At 39.3% G+C, this 21,745-nt stretch overlaps 1 protein-coding gene across 1 annotated transcript; it reads left to right on the plus strand.

Moving 5' to 3' along the window:
* The first annotated feature begins 4,564 nt into the window (after positions 1–4,564).
* LOC145977920 (uncharacterized) lies at positions 4,565–21,092 on the plus strand. The gene is made up of 2 exons (XM_083110235.1): positions 4,565–5,143; positions 19,533–21,092. Exons 1-2 carry the CDS (start codon positions 4,666–4,668, stop codon positions 19,847–19,849), a joined length of 795 nt encoding a protein of 264 aa, XP_082966361.1. The 5' UTR covers positions 4,565–4,665; the 3' UTR covers positions 19,850–21,092.
* Positions 21,093–21,745: the final 653 nt, after the last annotated feature.

A 21,745-nucleotide genomic window follows, 5' to 3' on the forward strand; every position in this document is an offset into this window, starting at 1 on the left:
GCTTTGTTTAGAAGTTTAGTAATTTTGGATATTTTTGAGTGTCAAAACAATCCATGAAGGCAAGAAAATCAGAGTAGTTGCTTAATAGGAAGCACCAACGTCTTATAAACTAGCAATAAACCGTACACAAACATTTATTTTTATCTGGAGTGGCGCCCCTTGAAGTGCGGGGCCTCGGGCGAGTGCCCAAGTTGGCCCTCCGTAGGGCCGGCTCTACAATTGAGTACCGTAGGAAGCGCGTGGCTTCTAATTTTGAAAGTGAAAGCTTTTAGTTGCACTAAAGACCATGTTTATATGTGCCGGGATACAAAAAAAGAAGTGATTCCTTAAATTTCATGATTATTTTGATTGTGAAATGCTACCCCCAACCCCATTCTCTTCTCCGCCACTATTTATAATAATTCCTTTCTGCCTTTAGTTTGTAAATCGTACGAGTACTTCAAAATTGCACCGAGAGATGGTGTCCTATTTGCAAAATATTTTCATAACAATGGTTAAACCACACTAAACACTGACGGCTATTACTTTCTTCTATTTTATTGTAAAAAATAATCAAATTAATTGCAGAATACTAGTGCACAAAAGTGTGTTGTGTATATGAAGTATAGCACTACTTATATAAGACAGTTGTAAGGAACTACTTAAGTCTCAATATCATAATAGAGGCATTATAATGTTATGAGCATATAGAAAAAAGTACTAGCTATTGTTTGGATATTTCTGCTGGCAGACATTTGAAAGGAATAAATATTCTTCATCCAATGTAAGAACGAATTTGATATAAACAACACCACGTGACTTCTGAGAAGTAGTTCCTCTCGTATTTGTGAAGTCTGGTGTTATCTTGCCCATGAATATATTGCTCGTAGCTGTTCACCTCATAATATAAGGTTCCACAACATTAATTCAGCAGCTACGTTGACTTGCACGGCTTTATTACATGCACTATTTACCTACGCGTAAGATTACTTCACAGCTGCCATTCGAATAACCAATAGAATTGCTCACAAGTCACGTGTATTTACCTAGGTATTTTCATTGACTTCATTCTTACAGAGAACAGATAATAATGTCAGTGGTAAACATAGATCACCGTGTTGCATAGGCTACATATGATAAATTTTCCAAGTTTAGTGGTGAACATCATAAAGCTTTTTTTTTTTAAAAAAAAAAAAAATTCCCTCTCTCTTTTACATTTCAATTCGGGATTAAGTTTCTTAATACGACATAAAATAAATGTTACGTCTGATCAATATACTAGCATGTGTGTGTGTGTTGTAGACAGAGAAGGAGATCTTGAAATAGGTAGAACTTCTAATCGGACAATGTCATTGAAAATTCGAAAGTACATAAGGTAAGCGAGAGGGGGTCTTCTTTCTGTCTACGTTCGCTGTCCGCACGGTTACTGTGCTCACAATAAAGGAAATATTGGTCAATTGAATTAAAGGTACGCGTATCTCTATTGAATTATACCCCGGGATATGAATAAGATAACTCAACGTGGTGGTCATAGGCGCCGACTCCATGGGGCTTGGGGGGGCTCGAGCCCCCAATGTTAACGATGTGGGGACGGAGCCCCCCAAATAATTTTGCTTAAGAGGATCTAATGTATTATATTTTGCTTCTCTTGTAAAGTTTACTGTGAATTGTGCCACATGAACTTAACTTTAAATTCACATTTGAAATGTTCTAGACCATCAACTTTGGAGGGCTGAGACCGCTAAACCTTTAACTTGGGGGGAGGGGTGCTATGACCAGAGACAGCAAAACACATGACTTATTACTAGAGCCCGGAAGTTCAGGCATTTATTTTCGTTAAAATAGGCAGGCAAAAAGGCATTTAGAATGTGGAAAATAGGCACTAAAAATGAAAAAAAGGCAAAATAAACCGAAAATAGGCACATTTGGAAGTCGCTTACTTTTATCTATAATTTCTGGCAAAATATTAAAATCTACATTAGGAAGAGCATTTCAATTTTCTCCGTCTTGATTGCACATAACTACAAGGTGTTTTTTTAAAGTTCTCAACATTCATTGAAAGTCGTCTGTCAGAGAGAATGTTTTTCATAGTAGAAAATGATCTTTCTACTTCGACAGAAGTTATTGGAGCATACATAAAACAAGCTAATGTAGCTGGACTCATTTCGGTAACAGCATTTTCACCTTTTAGAATATCACATATTGTTTTCAGTTTTTTCAAGTCCTCATTTGCACTCACTACCCGTTTGTACTTTTCCGCAACAGCTGACCCCTTTTCTCCTGGCACTTCCATCATCTGCTGCATAGATTCCTCGTACATTTTCATGGATGCTGCAAGGTGTTTTTTTAAGTTTTGTAATTGTAATTGTCTCTGGGAATGCACCATAATGTGCAAAAATAAACTTGAATAGCACAGGAGTTTTTTCACTTCACGAATTGAAGCCGCTTCATTTTCTGGAAGAGCATCTATCACCTCACTGATTTTTTCAAGGTTGTTAGCATAATATATAGCTGCTGATATCCAGGTTCCCCATCTCGTCAAGACTGGTTCCGGAGGTAAACTAAGCTCAGATGCAACTTCCTTATTTCGGGTTCGAGAGGGAGATTTCAGAAATATCTTCTTTGTGTTCGAAATCAACCTGTCCACTTCAGCAGTCAATCATGCACAAGGAAATGTTAACCGAAAGCCAATATCCTAACTCAGCATGAAATACTTTTCTCTCACACTTTTCTCCTTCAGCAATGTTGAAACATGCGTGAGTTCAATATTACTTAAATAAGGCGGAAATTATTCACATAATAAACGGAAGAAAAATAAATGCCAACAACGTTTTTTTGGAGAAAAATAATTTATATACACATTTTTTTAAAAAAAAAAGTCAAATTTCATTCAAAAAGGCAAAAAAATGCATTATAATTAAAAATAGGCAGTGAGGTCCCAAATAGGCAAAATAGGCAAAATGAAAAGGCTTCTAAAACATTCGAAACAACATAAGAAACGTCTATCCGGAAAAAAATTATCAATATATGCAGTAGATAAAAAGAGGCATTTTACCAAACTTCCGGGCTCTACTTATTACTATATACTAAGTATGTAATTATGAGTATTGTTAAAATTTTTACTAAAAAAAGTTTCAAAAGACGATGTGCATGAACTAGGGTAGTGGATGGGACGTTTGGGCTACAAATGGCTCTCACATGACATTCAGAACGAGATCATTGATATATTAGGGAGATCTGTTTTGCGCTCCGTGGTAGCAGATATTATGGTTGACGAAACTTTTTACATATCCACTAGACAATTAATGTTCTGCATTCGAACTGTGAATAAAAATGTTGATATTTTTGAGGAATTCGTGGGCTTTTATGAGATTACGAACACTGAGGCCAAATCTTAAAAAAGAGTTGGAGTGAGTCATTCATTAATTTATTTCAGTGAACAGAGCCCCCCAATAATTTTGACAAGTCGGCGCCCCTGATGGTGGTAGATGCAGGTCTTTAGCGCATTTTTTCTCCTTCTCTTAACATCTAACGCAGAACGATTCCACACTACATCTCGAGCAAGAGTTAGACGAGTCCTTGAACCTAGTACGTACAGATTAATTAGTATGTTAGTTATTAATTTCGTGCTTCTCAACATGCATATATTGCTATAAACAGCATGTAAATTCCTCCATCTAAAAAGGTAAAGTGTTCCCCTGTGCATAGCACCACGCCATGAAGGCGTATAGGGGGTGTGGGGGTAACGCCCCACACTTTCTTGATCCGGTCGTGAGTGGGGGTGATGTGATCAGCATCACGCCCCTGACCGCCTTTACCCCCCAGGGTTTCCCCCAGGTACCCATGTTATTCGACGCTGGGTGGGCGCCGGGGCCGCTTTCATCGTTAGAAAAGTTCCCGGATTTGAACCGGCCGGGGATCGAACCCGGGACCTTGAGCATGGTAGTCAGACGCGTTACCGACTGAGCCACCGCGGCCACTAACTTCCTCCATCTTCTTAACGTATTTTTTTCATTCTCTCTCATTGAGGAGAATTGCTTGTCTTTCGGTACGCCGTTGTATCGATACCATAACAATAACATTAAACCCTGGCAACCCTTTCTCCTGTCAAGTTATGCATGCATATCTGCGGTGTGTACACACGAGTGTAGTTCCTGTTGCCGGTAGAGCCGGGGGAGCGGAGGAAAGAGGGTGTGTGCGTAAGGCGCGGGGGAAGGAGGGGGCAACACTCTCTAACACTGCTCTAATTACTTTCCTTGCGTGCCTGTATCAGAATTTTCAACAGCGCCCGCGTCGAGGTTTCTCCAGGAGTTCAAGTTCAATGCCAACCTACTTTGCCGGAGAGAGAGAAGGGGAGAGTATGCATCACATGTGGCGATATCGTTTAGTGAGACATGTGAGGGGAGGCGGTAGGAGGATATAAGCGAATAAACAAAAAAGACGAGGAAAGAACCAATCGTGTGAAAGAACCTAGATTCCCGTGGACGAATCTGACCTGGATTCTTCCTTCGCTTTTCCACCCGGCGCTATCCGTTTCCTTTATGCACCACATACGTCCCCCTGCGACCTTTAAAAAGATACCTCCTCTCCTCCTGTGCCATCATTTGACTCACCGCCTTCAGAGCAACAGGTTCCGTGGCTGGATCTCGTAGCCTTATCGCCCAACGGTTCTCGTGCCGATCGACAATGAAGGTGTGCTTAGTTCTTTTCCTCGTAGCGGCCGCCGTTGCCTACCCCGCCGACGAAGCCAGGGCTTCCCAGGAACCCGATGACTTCGACATCTTCGCAAGGTCCATGGACGACGACGGGCTCGGAACCGAGCTGAAGCTCATGTACCGCATCTACGACGAATGCAGCCGAAAGGATCTCGTCACCTGCTTGAAGATGAAGGCGATCACGTTCGTGGACAGGGCACTGAGGAAGGACACCATCGAGATTGCAGAGGGATTCGCTCTAGTGCGGCAAGAGGACGAGAAGGACAATGTCCAGGAGAATCTTGGCAAGTCCTTGACCATGGAAGCTCTCGAGAGCTACCTGCCACGTGATGCCAACGCCAAGGACGCTCGTCTGGACGAAATCCTCGCAGAGAGGCTCTCCAAGTTCTTCGAGACCCACACCCTCAGGATCGCCGTCGATGAGGAGACCATGAGGAGCTTGGGCGAAGGTAAGTCCATACACCCTCTCTGCTCTCATAGAAGAAACCACCGTGCAAAGTTAATATAACCAATGTCTTAGGGTATGTTCAGGAGTGGTTTTCTAAAGAGTATTAATACAGAGAACCCCTTCAACGATTGAAGACTGCATCTTGCTCCCCTCACAAAAAAAGAGCAAAATTCAAAATCAGCTCCGTGATAAATTTGTTCTTGAGATAAAACAATGTTTCATTCTATATAAATTTAGAATATCGTAGCCTAAAAGATGCTAATCGACATGATAATAGATGCAATCATTCCCTTCCATTGAATTTTTAGCCTATTGTCTACACATTTCAAAGTTACAGGTGACGATGCAAACAAACAGAATTGTTTCTGTCTTCATTCACTTCATATCTAAAAGTTAAAAGTTTAGATGTTAATGGCCATGACATGTTTGGAAGTATCTATATGGTTTTATTGCATTTATGCTAAATTAAATAAACCGCCTGATGCCCGTTTTGAATTACACAAGACAGTGTCCAATATAGTCACCCATAACACCAGATTTAATTGTAAGCTTGTCTATATGAGTGACACTATATGGTTGTCAATTGTATGTCGCATAATCCTCGAAAACTAATATCATTAAAACTAATCCAATTCTTAGAAAATGCAATTATTAGAAGGATATCTACAAGCTAACTTCGTTCTGAAGTATCTGATCTCAAAACAATAAGAAAAAAAATCACGCAAGCCTCTTAATTGAATTTTCGACCGCAACCAAAAATGCTTAAAATCAGTCATTAAACTTTGTACATACTTCAGTGTAAATTTATTTCTATTCATGTCATTTGGTACCCAGATTAGTGTTAAGCACACAAAACACAATTATCGTGTATAGGCGGTGGATGTAAGCTTTCATATTTACTTCTGAAATTGTTTAAAATTATCAGCCAATATCACACGTAAGATACAGTTTACCTCAATGCAAAATGCAATATGTCCGAACATTGAAGAACATGTTTACATACGAATGTAGAAATCTAGATAAATCCTGAGATGTTGACAAAGGGAATGGCAATGTGAAGAACATGACAAAAATACAGATAACAATAAAGGGGTTAAATTTGTTGCAACCGATTGGAAAACTTCTACATATTAGTATGTATACTTACACGGCATTTCAGATTCTCATCAAACTATGAGACACGAAAGTCATGCTTGATGTATACATTACGCTTTTATGCACTCTAACTTCATTTTCATAATTTAATACCAAGACAAAGACTCGTAACAAGCTTGTTGATGAGACTTTTTTGCAGCAAAAGATAACACCATGTCAAAGGAAGGCTTTTAAACACTCTGCGAATGTAATTATAAATCGTTCTTAGCCATATTATGAGGAGAAAACTTGCTTTTAGGAAACTTTACAATTCAATAGACATGTCGGTAAGGAATTACTGCTTGTAAAAATTGTTGTTAGTAAATTAAATTCTAATACTAACTTTACACACACAAATACTGACACATCAAATAAGCTTTTGCTGAAGCTAGTTTCATGTTTCTTACCAAGACTGAATTGTCTCAAGATCTTATTAAAACCATTACGTTTTTTAAAGTTCCTATGCATCTGCTAGTGATATAATTATTCACCTTCAACAAAAAATCTGACGTGATTATTTATTCGTCTGTTGCAATAAATCAATCGTGATAGTTTGCATTGAAGTAACGCACTTGTCACTTAATGGCATTGCCGGAAAATATAAAAATATAATATGTAAAACGAAATTGCACGTGGAAAATCAGATATACAATTTGCCCTCTCTTTATTTCAAAATTAATAGGTTAAATAAATTTAATCATTATTGTACACAGGCACGACATCTATTGTTACGTATTTTATCGAATTAGTGTTTAATTTGGATGGTAATAATTCAATACTATATATATATACATACATTGAAAATATGGTTATACCATAACGAAAAATAATTTCAATTCACTGGCAACAATACTTTCTTGTTTTTATGTGTTTCCAAACATTTATTTTATTTTGAAACAAACATAAGACTATATAGCTAAAAGTCAAAGCATGGTAAGTTATAAGGCCTATATGTTCAGAATATAAATTGACAAAATATAGTAATTCAAAACTGTAGTGATATATATATTTATAACATCAAAAATACTGTATTCATCTCACTATTTACAAATTAAGACATTTTTTTCCTGAGGCTAACTCTAATCATAAAGAGTGGTACATGACTACATAGCACCCAACAAAGAGTCATCGGGAATCGAACCTGGTATCCCTTGATTAGAATGGAACTATGCCAGCAAAGAGGCTGATTGATATAATCAACAATAACATATTAGTACTTTGATTTGATTTCAATAGTAGAGAAATGGTTGAAATTAATGGAAAATATGTTACTTTGAGTTGATGGTTCGGTTCACTTCTTAACAATTTGGGTTTGAACTCACAGCATCCAAGATTCCCCTCTATGCGAGCTAGAACACCCTGAATGCATAACAGCTTGGACAAATGACACCCAAGACCGTACTAGATTGTCCCAACATTGCGGTAAAATGCCTAACTGTACATTCTTAGCTTGGCGCCCACGCCAGCTAGCTGTTACAGGAATTATCTCTTATTGTCCAAGAATGCGCTGCACTTGACACCAAATAACGCGGCATGTGTCATCCGATGAACTGGGAGAATTTGGAGAGGAGGGGGGGGAGGGGAGCCCATTCAAGGTGTCACTACCGGTCCTGATGTGTGCGAGTAGGTTAAACACTCAGTCGCTGACCGAGTGACCTGAACATTACCTGATTTCTGATTGTCCACGCATTACGTTCGAATGAGGAGTAGGGAGGAATGGAGGTAAGAGATTGTTGGAAGCCGAACAAACACGCAGAGAGACGAAACATGTCCTGAATTTCCATTCGCTCGTGCCTCCTGGGGCGAATCCAGAAAAAAAGAGCCGGCATTTTAAGGCAGCATCTTTGTAGGGATATTGCCAAGACGAGACTGTGACTGGCTTGTTAATATCGAGACGAAAAGTAGACCAGACTCTTCGAGATTTGTCGAGTCGATATCGAGACAGACGTCTGTAAAATCGAGACGAGAACGAGACTTACTGTCCGATACTCTCTGTCTCTTTCGAGACTTCGGTACGATATTTGAAAAATGTACAGTTCCCAGCAATGAAAATGGGACACTCAGATCCTGAAATTCTACCTTCCTGTAATGCGTTGTGTGTTGCCTAACTTTACGGCAATAACACTGGTGTGCGTTTACGCGTAAACAACGATAGTCTACATTTTACACGTAGACTATTCTATACACGTAGATGACAATCTATGTAAACAACATGGCAAAAGATGATAACTTAGCGAAGGGCGCCGTGGAAGTAAAACAAAATTATACTGCGTATTAATTGCTGATGTGTGAGAAGAACTTTCGTACGCTCCCTTCCAAATTCGGACAATTTTTCGCCTAGGAAAGAAACCTAACAGGAAATATTGTAGTGTTTTATGGGGAAAAGACTAATTCTGCCTCACTACTGCCATCTGTTGTTTTCTTTTCATACTTTGTACCTTCTCCCTTGGTTAATGATAGAAAAGAAGAAAAATTTTGTTGTATAAAGGATTATTTTCAGTTTGTTAGGAATCAATATATTTGAAAATGTCACCTTCCTTTCATGAAAGACTTGAAAATTAATTTTAATACACTTTAGATTGTCTACGTAGTCTACGTAAACTACAACCCAATGTAATCTACGAGTAGATTACGTGTAGACAACGCATGTAGACGTAAACTTATAGTGTACGGCACATCACTGGCAATGAGCCAACATCAATAGCAACTTTTCAATAGGAATTTCTGCTATCGGTAATGCACTGCAAGGAAGGCAGTATTTCATGATCTGAACGTCCCAGTCTTACTGCCGGTGACTGTACCTAATATCTACCTGACTATTGATAAATTACATATTGCTCATTACAATTTAAAATACTTGTAAAAAATTGTATTTTATTTTTAGAAATTACAAAATTATTTCAAAACGTTGTAAATCTCAATATAAAAATTATTATTTTTTACAAATATAATGCAAATAATAATAAAAATAAATAATCCATTAGTGGCAAATGCAAGCTTGCACTGCACTGTTGCATACATCAAGGATAAAATTAAGTTTCTCGAGGGTTCGTAGGGTCGGAACGAATCGTCAAACAGGGGAAAAACGTCATTAAGTTATTTGTCTTAATGGCCTGTACACTCTGTTAAAGTTTGCAATGTAACCAGCTGCTTACTACACATTTAGATACTCTAGATGAGACCGAGGACGGAAGTGAATGAGACCAGCCTTTACAACACGAGACGAGACCGATACTCTGCAAAATCTTGTCTTGTCTCGTATGGTCTCAATCCCATTTTTCGGTGATCTAGGTGGTGGTGGAGGAGAAAATTATAGATTTTCTGTGTTAAACCTGCAGGAGATGTGTCAATATCATAATTCGTGGCACAACAGCCCTTGCGGGCAAAGGCCTACCTACCGACTTCCGGTCTCACTCCCACATGTCTCAGCACAGATGAGCGATCATTCAGTCAGTTACGGGGTGACGTGCGGCCAGCACGACGAATCCCTAGTCGTTGTTGTAGGTTCCCATGGCCGGGAACAATACCAGGATAGTTACATTTTAACAGCAACTGTGTTACAGTTGCTCAATTCAAAAAAGCAACTAGTACAATTAACGTTACTAGCTTATTCTAAATATGTTTCAACAATTTGTGTTTTAAACCAGATTGTCATTACCATCACTAAACAATCATATGCTTGTATGACGTGAAATTTCAGTTATATTATTCAGTCAGTGGCGGCGATTTGGGGGACGATTGCCCCTCCCTTCCCACTTTTTGCCACTCTTGCTCCCCCACTATGCTAAACCTCATCTACCTAGGGAAAGTAAACTGCCTTTGCCCCCCCCCCCTCAGTTTTGGAACCCAATCGCCGCCACTGTATTCAGTCATTGGAAAGTTATATTTTATAAGGAACTGAATTAAAGTTACTGAAATAAGTAAATGTAAGTTTAACTATCCACGCCAGCGATCCCCTAGCCACGAATCTACATCGCCGCGATTAATACAGAGATACTAAAAGGCAACAACATCAAAATACAAGGCATAAAAAGATGAAAAGGCCTTGACGCACATGTTCGTGATAATTATAAGCATCCTTTTTTTTGTGACAAAAGAGCCTTAGTTGAAAGGGAGAACTGTAATTAATAAGAATACCTGGAAAATAAATTAACTTTCTTCTTTTTCAGGGAAAAAGTATAATTAATAAACCCGTTACGCTCAACCCACCAAATGCTGCACGCCACATTAAGTTCACATTTATAATTCCACCGTCTGTCAATTTTCCAGCAGACGAAGCGTGGCATTCGATCGATAGATTTCGACACAAATTCCAAGCATTACAAATTCCAGTTGAATATTATATTGTTTCCTGTCCGTTAATTAGGAGATATTGCAGAGATTGTAAGCGCGTATTAAACTGCAAATGGAACGCTTTCGTAACTTTGCAAAAAAAACGGGGGGGGGGGAGGTTGCTTGTCCCATTTCTAACTTATGTACCGAGTTTTCGTGATGTTTTCGCAGTGAACCTCATTGTTACTAGCACGATAGGTTACTTTAGAGAGATACATACGTCTACAAGTTTGTTTGAAGTCCACTTTATGGGACTGGACCTACAGTTTCAAGTGGAATCCGATTTTCTAATAAGTATTCCCGTCAGGAATCGAATCAACGGTCTCTTCTTGAACATCGGGCGCTTTGAAACTTGTGGTCTTGTCCTATTTATGTATTATCTCCATACAATCCTGAACTCGGGAGATGATGTGATCAGCACCCCTCTCCCATTGATTACAAGCTGAGTGAGCCCCAGAGATCATCCATCCTGGGAATCGAACTAAGGTCTCCCGTGTGGCAGTCAGACTGAACCATTGTGATCAGTGCATGGCAATATAAAATAGCCAATTAAGTAATTGCATTATAATTTTGGTTAAGTGACGTCACCTTTCTACCTCTTAAGGTTAATCTCGACTATGAGGATAACGATTAGTGGAAGCAGATGAAAAAGCAATGCCAATCGCCTAGCTGGGACTCGAACCCGAAACCTGCGATGGTGCGATCCATGTCGTGTAAAAAATACGAACACAACAGCCATAAAACGAGAGCAAGCACCTACCGTGTTATCTTCCCGAGCAATCCCATAATTAGTTTTAATTTTATGACGTAATTAAGTAGGTGTAAACAGCCAACGATGGAGCTTCCGTGGCTTTTTCCATATCCTTCCGTGCGGAAAAAAATATGCAACAAGAACCACTTTCAATGCCAGGAGACTGAACCCGTTTTCCTTTTTTGTGGCAATCTTCTCGAAGACCAGGAGGTGCTTGCGGTGGATGCTGGGTAATCAAATCATGATTCCCAATCCACGTGATTGCATAGCGGTCTCCGGAAACTGGAACGGTATTATGCTCATCATGTCTCCCGTATCCGTGTCAGACACAGTTTGCATCTCGGGAACTGTACTGGATAGAGAGATGAAACTTGATAGACTTGACGAGAATCGGTTTAGAATCGCGTGTTTGGTGCTGGGAGGTTGACACGTGGGTTAGAAAAGTCATAAAAGGATTTTGTTATTTACGTCGCTTTTCTGCCACTTTAGGCTAACCGCAACGATGGGGATGATTGATGATTACATGAAATTGATTAAGGGGACACGCACAAAGAACACCTATGCCCATGCTGACGTGGCGAGATCGAAAGTCGACCAGTCGACCATCGAGAAGAGGATGTTTTCAATCACGTATTATTACTTACCATATATGCAGATGATCTGGTTATAAAATAACACAGAGTAAACACGAGCGAGCGTGTTAAATTGGTAAGCCTGAAATATTAACCTCAATTATTATTCGTTAACATGTAATATTTAATGTAATTTTTTCATTGCCTAATTTGTTTATACACACAGAACCCAAAACCTGTCAATTGACACATATATTTTGATTTCAATAACACGTTAACGTGCATAAACTGCAAATGATGCACCTTTTAATGTGTCAAAATACACATAGGAATGTATTAGAGGGTATTTTTATGAGATGAAGCTCCGTGTGATGCACTAAAATGCATCAATTTGGAAGATCAGAGAAGATCATTTCGAAGATAACAAACTTTCACTTTTAATGCATCAATTGACACAGCTAAATGTGTTATTTCGTTATCTTCGAAATGATATTGTCTCATTTTACAAATTGACGCATTTTAGTGCATCACACGGAAGTTCATCTCATAAAAATACCCTCTAATACATTCTTATGCGTATTTTGACACACTAAAAGGTACATCATTTGCAGTTTATGCACGTTAACGTGTTACTGAAATCAAAATATGCGTGTCAATTGACACGTTTAGGTTCTGTGTGTTCTTATGTTATTCACTCCAATGAAGATGATAGGATACACTATCTACGTAGAAAAGATACTCTTAAAAAATAATACTAGACAACACTTGACGACCAATTGAATTTGAATTGACGTTGATTCATCCCTAGGAGGAGGAGGTGTAGGAGGCCTAGTACAGTGGGATGCATAACTATTACCAAGCAAATTGTCCATCACCACGTTCATGCACTTTGTTTTATCCAATGAGAGATTGAAGTATTGAAACAAAACACGAACCAAGATGCTTGTAGCCTCTGCACCAACATACTTAAAAATCAATTTCTTAAAGGTACGTACGATGCAAGAGAAAAATTAATTAAAATAGTCAGCGACAATTTACCGTGCAGTGCATCGCACTGTTCAAGCATTGGGCTAGCATGGTAGCAAGTGATTGAGAGAATAAGGAGGGCTTTCATTGGAAGAAAGTACGGAGAAGCTAGGTTAAGATTAGTCCTATTACAGATCTGAGCATGCGTAACAAGAAAGCCTAGATTGTCAGAGATTGCCTAAGAATAATAATGAATAATAATGCCTTTTTTTCTGCACAGCGAATTCATGGCCGAGGGAATATAAAACTAACACATTTCATTCACGTTTTATTTCAATAGGAATACACCGTAATGCTCCGTGTTAATCTCACATGACGCGGGACACCTGGCAGATTCATACATTCTCAACCGCTGTGAAGAATTTGGTAGCTTTCTTAACCATATTGTCTCAGTTGCTGTGAAAATTCAGTACGCACGCTACGAATTTTCATGATGTTTGTTGAGTAAGAGAATGACATAGAGCTATGTCATGGGGATTTTCAACAGGATGGCTCCACGTGCCATGCACCAAATGAGTACTTGGTGCTGATCCAAAGTGTCTTTGAGGACCGGATAATTTCCTGAATTTTCTAAACTTATGGCCACCGAGATTGCCTGACTTAAATCCCCCCTCGATCTCTTCCTGTGGGGGTACCTTAAGATAATAGAAAAGTGTACGCTACACGTCCTCGGGCATTGGACGAATTGAAGGAGAGCAGTACAAACGATATAACCGGTATTGACAAATCTTACTCGAACGAATGACCAGAAGCATGGAACGATGTGTCCAGCTGTGCCTTCAGGAGGGGGGAGGATACTTCTTTCGGCATGTAATGTAAAGGTTATTGAACTCCCATATTTATACCACATTTCAGATGTAATGACTTGTCGCTAGCTTTATTCTTGTTCGCATATATTGTGTCAGTTTTATATGAATCACCCTTCTCAGTAGGTTAATTGAGAGAGTGAATGTGAATGGTGATAGGGTTTAAAATAGGCGTTTAAAATTATAGGGTAAAAGGAAAAATGAGGAAGTACTCAGACGAGATATCGAGAATATGTTTACTGAAACTAATATCAACTAGATCTTTCATCAAGTTTTACGTTTGTAGTTCTCCTACTTCCTGAAGTATCGGAATTGGCAGGGATGATTATAATGAACAAATGAGCACAAGGAAACTGTACCGCCGCTGCTGGATGGTCTGGAAACTACATTTGTAGTTTTGGTAGAAAATGTTTCTAAAATGCAGTGCCTAGAACGAGAGACAGAGGGTAGTATAATTATGAATGAAACCTGCAGTAAGACGTTCTGCTCTTCACGGTCCCATACTCAAGTAAGTTCGTTTGTAGGTAATGGATGCTGTCGGATTTATAATTCCAAGCAGCGTACGCATCCTCGGTGCCCTTGTAAAAGTAACACAGTCCAAATTACAGACCAGAAAAAAAGCAACGCGGAACGTAAAAAGTGGGGCACTGGCCTTGACATTGAATCTGGAAGAAACGGTTTGGAATCTCGCTGGAAAAACTGGAACGGGCAGCTGTTTCCATTCCCCGGAAGCATTTCCGCTGCATTTCCAGCATGATGGTAATAAAAAGGGGGCGCTGCGGGTGCCCTTTACCCCTCATCTGCCTCTACGTGCGCCTCATTCTGGGTTGGTGATCATGACTGGCCCACATAACGGGTTCGAAACGGCGGTTACCGGAAACTGGTTCTCTCTCCAGATGCGCAGCATCTCTTCTACCCGCCAAGCGTGACCGTCTCCTGGAGAATCTGTGATGCGGCAGCAAGAACAGATGCTGATTACGCTCCAGCATTGTGTGTCTGTTCGTTTAGGCGGCGGCGTAGATCGTTTAGAAAACAAAAGAATGTCCAGCGTTCCCCGAGGGAGGACCTATTTCATGTCTTTTTTTTCTGCACAGCGAATTCATGACCGAGGGAATATAAACAAGCTACTTATATACCTGCTTGTCAGAGTGCGAATGCTATTCGTACAAAAGGTCACCGCTTCGAATCCAGAAGGGGGTTAAGATGTCGTGTTTATGCATTTCAGACCAATATTGAAGATAATTCGATCCTTGATTCTTCACAAACTAATAGGGTAGCAAACTTAAACGTGAAGGACTAAAAATAACTTACAAGTACTTCTTTAATATGACATAAATTGATCGTTTTGTGCATCCATGTCAATAATTGATTATAATTGCTAACACGAGACCCATCTACTGTAAATGTCACTCTGATTAGTGCGTTTGGAGTACTCGTAAACATAGATACTGCTTTTGTTACTAATCTAGTACACACAGTTCATCAGCGGATTCATTAATATCAATATATTGTATTATCAAACTTTAGTCATAGAATACGATCCATATGACTGTTATTGCGTTGAAAATACGTACAAGTGACTCTGTACTTTCAATTGTCAGTCCTATGTTTACATCAACCTACTGTTTTCCTGGCAGAGATTAATACTCAAAGGTAAGAAATGGTGGAGTGGTTAGCACAGCTGCTACGGGTTCGAATCCCGGCCTGGACATGAGTGTTCACCCGCGATTAGTCAAAAGTAGCAGAAAAGCGAAGATAAACAACAAGAATCAAATGAAATCAACAAATCGAGCAAAGTTCAGAGGTCAGCCACATCTATAAGATAAACCAGAGAGAGAAAAGTGGTAAAATAATTCATAGGAGGTGTTGGGGATCTATACCAGCGACTAGGAAATTAGACTGCTTAGCTCAAGTGTTCATGTCACATATGTTTCAAAGTAAACAGGCGTCAAATGTAGCTAATCCCGTAACGATGCGTCAACGTTCCTTACGAAGCGTATATTGCAAAGACGGGAGAACAAAAATAGGTTTGGCAACAGCGTAAATTCTACCAGCCGCCAAATTCCGTGTCTCCGAGTGTAGGAAAAGAGAGACTGGAGAAAGGTTAATAGTCAGGACAAGAAGTTGAAGGTGAGAAGAAAATATGTCAGGAGAATGTAACGGAAGATCTGATAGAACTGGGAGTGAAAGGCGAAGAAAGAGAGAGGGGGAAAGATTACCGCAAGGGTAACCGCGACTATAAACAAAAGCAAGGTCAAGAAAGTGGAATTTCTCTTCAAGGTGGCATCTTGTCTCGCTTCATCGAGGCTAACATGAAATATCTTGTGAGCTGCATGCCCAGATTGAGCTTGAGGAGAACCGGTCGTTAAATTTCCACACAGAAAATCGCTTTCACATCAAAACTTGCCCATGTAGTTGTAGCAGCGGTTACGAACATGTAATCCCCAGAGTTTCCGAAAGCTTCTTCTTCAACATCGATCCGCATTAAGCGGTGGACCAGAAGGAAGACAGACTTTCAACAGACTTAACGAGCCGAAAGCATGACTCTCTCATTAGCGAACCTGTTCTACAACACCAGCGTTCGGAGACGGTTCATTTCTTCGTTCCGTTGACCCACATAACCTGACATTTGTCGAACGGCTCGTGATAGATCTGCTGGAAGGGATTTGCCTCCTGGAGGATTATTAAAAAGAAAATTAATGCGATACCAAGGAACAGGATGCGCTGCTAAGTGAAACTCATTCATGCTGCATGGTGCGTGAGAAGAATGTGGGGTAGTGGGGCTATCCATTGCCTTCTTCTCGTTGAAACCAATCTTCCTGACATCTTCTTGGTCTGTTGGTCTATCGAAATTCGAGACCAGACCGAGACAGTCTTGTAAAACTCGAGACGAGGTTCTTGACCTCGTTGAAGCCATTGGTAAAATGCAATAAAATTATTTAACTATGTGATTTGCTGAGACATACTGAGAGAATATCTGCCTGATCATTTATGTTATATATGTTTTATTTTATTGTAAATCATTAGTGGAAATTGCAAGCCTGTGCTACGTGGTTGCATGTATTCAGGATAAAATTTCAGTTTTTCAAGCGTTCGTAACGTCGGAACGAGGCGTCAACTAGACCTTTATACGCTGAGAGAGTTAATGCGATGCCATTTGGTACACGTTGGCTCATACTATGAGACTAAGAACGAGACAGGCAAGTACAACTCGAGACGAGACAAAAACTCTGCCAAGTATCGTCTGCATATGTAACATGTTGTTGAGTTACAGATTTATAAAGGGATACCAGCTACTGGGTTATAAAAACCGAACCATAAAAGTAAGAGATATTTCTAAAACTGGCACGTACAGAACTATGCAACAAGAGGAACACATCAAGACATTAAGGCAATAAAAACATGTCTTTTCCATTTATTGTTTTGCTTCGCTTTCTATTTCGCTGTGTCAATAAGGATGCATAACTTTTGAAATTACTTGAATTTGAATTCAAAATTTTGGGTGCGTCAGCACTTAGGCTATTGTGCACCCGTCACTTTATACGGGGTCCAGCCTCTTTCCTAAACAAAAAGGTAAATAATAACATAACTCTAACGTTGGAAGACTAAAATATTCTGACTTAGGTTAACAGAACTAAAATAAATATTACTGTAATGTCGTGTTGTAAGTAAAATATTAAAATATTCTGACTTTGGTTAAAAGCTGAGGCTGTAAAGAGGCACTCAGCACACACAAGCACAAGACACAGGACAACACACAGAATTATACTGGCCATAGCGCCAGTCGCCAGAGCCTCGTTCGTCTGCAAAATGCAGTCCAGGGTGTACTACGTGCAAGTGAGGTTTACAATTTTGAAATTATTGACATAAGCAAAAAGAAACATGAACACTTTTTGTGAATTTGAACCCAGTCATACGCTAACTAATACACCACTGCAATCAATAATTGCAAGTGACAGAAAGTAGTGCAGGGGAAATCTAAAAAAATATGTTTTAAAAAATATTATTGAGAGGAAAATTCTGCCTGTATTTATAGTCACAAAGCATTGTTAGCCTGCAAATTTTACTTCATTTTTACTAACGTGTTAATACAAGTATGCACGCAACAATGGCAAACTCAGCATTTTAACTATAATCTAAATTAGCTGTTTTCGTACACTAACATTATGAATTAGCATCCCATGTGGTACACAACACGAAAACCGACGAGTTCGTATCCGGAACCTTCCGAACACCACTCGAGAATACAAATTTGTTTCACACATTAATGGATATATGGGTGCACACGACCAACAAAACCAACGATAAGAAATAAAAGCTCACTCAAAAATCTGTTATACCGACAAAGATCACATGAGCTTTATCACGACTTGCGTGATCATCTCAACCAAGTTATTTCCGCCCCGCTGGCAAGAATTTCAGAAGTAGGCGTCGCTTAGTTCCACCTGCTTAACAAGTAAGAAGGAAGCACTCAGCATGTACAGCAAATTGAAAACAGAGGGAAATGTTCCTGAAATGAGTTTCTAACGTCGGAATGTTCTGAAAACACGAGTCGTAGTTTTTTTTAAAAAATTAGCAAGATCCTGTAAATCATTCTTATTGAAGTTTCTACTGAAATGCACGCGTCTCGTTTGTGAAGCCAATTATAAGCTACACCGCACACGATTTGCAATTCCTGTTGAGATTTGAAACTTAAGCACTTAACGAACACCACAACAAGCTCGACAACAATCATTGTTGCCATAATTAAGATTTCTTGTGGTAACTCAAGATTGTGTGCGTGTGTATGACGTAGGACCGTCCTGGACAGAGTTGCCAACCACGCGTTTTTTATCGCATATACATCTTAATTTAATTTCCTTACGGAAGGCCTGAAGAATTTGTTTCGAAATACTCGAAAACAATTTGTTGATTGCGAATTTCGTTTTTACAATTGTTGATATGTATTGCAACATAGAAATCTCAGCTGACGTCAAAAGATGTCAAAAATGACTGAAGTATTTGAACAGATGACTCTTACACAGAAACACAATCGGCAGAGAACAAAATTCTTTTAAAAAATGTAACTTTACTCCAGATTTAAAAAGTTGTGTTTTTAGTTATTGCAGTATAGGAAATCAGCCAGAGCAGATTTAGGAAAGTGAAATAATGCGTAATATTACAATTGCTAATAAATTACCATGAAAGCGGGTAAATATGACTATTTTCTGACCATAAATCTCAAAACAAAGATGTACTGTATAAAAGCAAAAAAAGCACGGCTCCATATGACGTGTCCATGGGTTGCCAACACTAGTTTGGGATTCGCCACGAAGTCACACGGAAGTTTCGCATTTTCCGAAGAATTGTAATATTAAAAGCTTAAGAGTTTTATGGCATTACTTTCCTCACATACGCAAAAGCTTAGATTGAAATATCTTTGGAAAGCTTTTAATGGAAACCTAGATTTTGTAACAGTCTCCAACTAATATTACACAGAAATTTCCGAGCAGAAAATGTCCGAAAGGGCACAACTCTGCCTATTCTATTTTCGTTATCATAGAAATGCTGTTAAGACAGTGCTACCATTGTTGTGCACTGCCTTAATTTTCTCATGTTGTCTCAATTTTCGGAATAAAGAGCTTAGATGCTGAAAAGTATGGTGAAATAGAGGATTGACTGCTAGAAATAAGCATACTGGAGATCCTTGAATATTTATATCAATGTCTTTATGTTTCATGAAGTTTAAGAGGATAATTGTGTTTATTCTGCTTGTTTTTGTCTCTTTAGGTCGCAAGAAGGGACTGAAGAAAGTCGGACCTCTCCTCATCATGGGTGGTATCATGAAGGCTGGTATCCTGAAGACATTGGCCTTCAAAGCCCTTGCAGCCATCGCTGGCAAAGCCCTTCTGATCAGCAAGGTGGCCCTCCTCCTCTCGGCCATCATCGGCCTCAAGAAACTCTTCGGCAACCAGGACCACGGCTCCTACGAGGTGGTCAACGTACCATCCCACCATTACAGAAGCTTTGGCGAAGCAGCGCCCGTCGACACCACCGTGGACGCCCAGGACCTTGCGTACAGGGGACAGGTTGCAAGCAGGAACTGAAGACCCTACCTTGTTACCATTACCGCGGACTTACCAAATGCTCAATAGACTTCTTGTTATGCCATGTTTCTACCCCGTTGTTGCTCATTGTTGTACTTCGTCTCGGAGAGGGTCGTGTTTGTGGTGTTTAAAATGGGTTACAAAACAACGGACAAGATAGTAATTGGTTTAGGGCATTGTTATGGCTGGAATCCACAACCAATAATCGACAAAATTCTAATAGAGTGGCTTTGTGGCATGGAATCAGACCAACAGCTAAGAGTTACCTACTGGTAACCTGACCATGAAGGAAAGACCGTTACCAGCTGCAGTCCAAACGAAGTAATACTAGTTTTACCTTTGCGAACTAGTGGGCTTTCCATCAATCAATAGACATGTGCCGTGTTAGTCACGACAAACAGTTCCACACAATAAGAATGGTGAATCTGTCTCTACATTAAATCACAAAACGTTCAAAGGTATTAAGAACTCAGGACAGGTCACACATTACTAAAAACTCTCAGTTTGCAAAACACAGCTTTTTCCAACACATTTGGTGATAACCTGGACTCACCCAGTATATCTATCCCCTGTAACCAATAAATAACTAACTCGGCACATATTTACCAAAGACAATTCCAAAATATACATAGCCTTATCCACCAAGTTTTGTTACACAACTTCAACACCCTCTTTTAAAAACACCAAACGTTCTTACCAAAGCACAAACAACACAACACGATCTTCCCATTCCAACCCCCCAACCCCCTTACCCTCTCTTGAAACAAAAGGTAAATGTTAAAAAAGCTAATTTATTGTACTTATGTATATAATATTGATATTTATATAAAAATATAAAACAGGTTATGTATTGTTTCTTCCCTGTCTTGCACTACTCGTAATAACGTGATAATAACTGGCGTAGTACAAAATAGTGAAGAAGTTTGTATGTTTTAACATAGAGGGACTAAATGATTATTTTTCTACAAGCGAAATTCTCGACAAATTCGTGCACAGTAACGAGTAAGGAATTAACAAATTCACTGTGCAAACGTGTTTCTTTTCCTGTTGGGACTTTGGATGCTTTTATTATTGTGGACGAATTTGTTGAAAGTGAACGACGTCGTACACGTGTTATTTAAGCGAATTCATTGTTGTTGTTTCGTTACATTCTTTTTTGTTGTGTTCATAATCTTTCTGTTGCTTGTACTGTTGTTTCGATTGTTACAATGCCTGTTTGTTTTTAATAAAATGTTTTTATATAAGAAAAGCTTTATTGTTTCAACCTTTCCGGACCTCTTATTCACAAATCGTAATTATTGTTTTATATTTAGATTCTCTATGCAAGGTTGCAAAATGTTGTAAAGAAATGAATTCATCTGCAGCATTTTTCAATAACATCTTTCTACAAGAGACAAGAGGCCGGCTCGGCAGTATGGTCGACTCATTTCATGATCCATCCTCATCGTTGTGATTAATCAAAAGAAGCAGAAAAGCATCGAAGACAAAGGAAAAATCATATGGTAATGGAATTTGTTATGGCTCAACTACAAGAAACCGAATTATTTTTTACAACACCGACCGGTTGTAAACTAACTCACTCCGTCAGAAGTACTGGTGAGCAGAGGGGGAAGGGGGAGGCGGAACGGATTGCAACAAATAAATTTATTACCCGAGTGCTACAAGTCTACAAGTTTCATGACCGGCAGCCATTTTCAGCAGAAAAGCTTTGAAGTTATGAAAATGTGATCACGTTATTAATTATATGGGTGCATGTAAGTACCTGATATAATATGAATACAAATGTTCCCTCTTCCGAAGTTCTTTTAATACTAAGCTACATCTACAATAGTCATTTCATTTCTTATGTTTTACAGCACACACTTTCTTCGTTGTACACACTTTCTTTCCATTGCG

This window comes from Lepisma saccharinum, chromosome 24 (assembly GCF_977018435.1).
Source record: "Lepisma saccharinum chromosome 24, izLepSacc3.1, whole genome shotgun sequence".
In the NCBI taxonomy this organism is placed as follows: Eukaryota; Metazoa; Arthropoda; class Insecta; order Zygentoma; family Lepismatidae; genus Lepisma; species Lepisma saccharinum.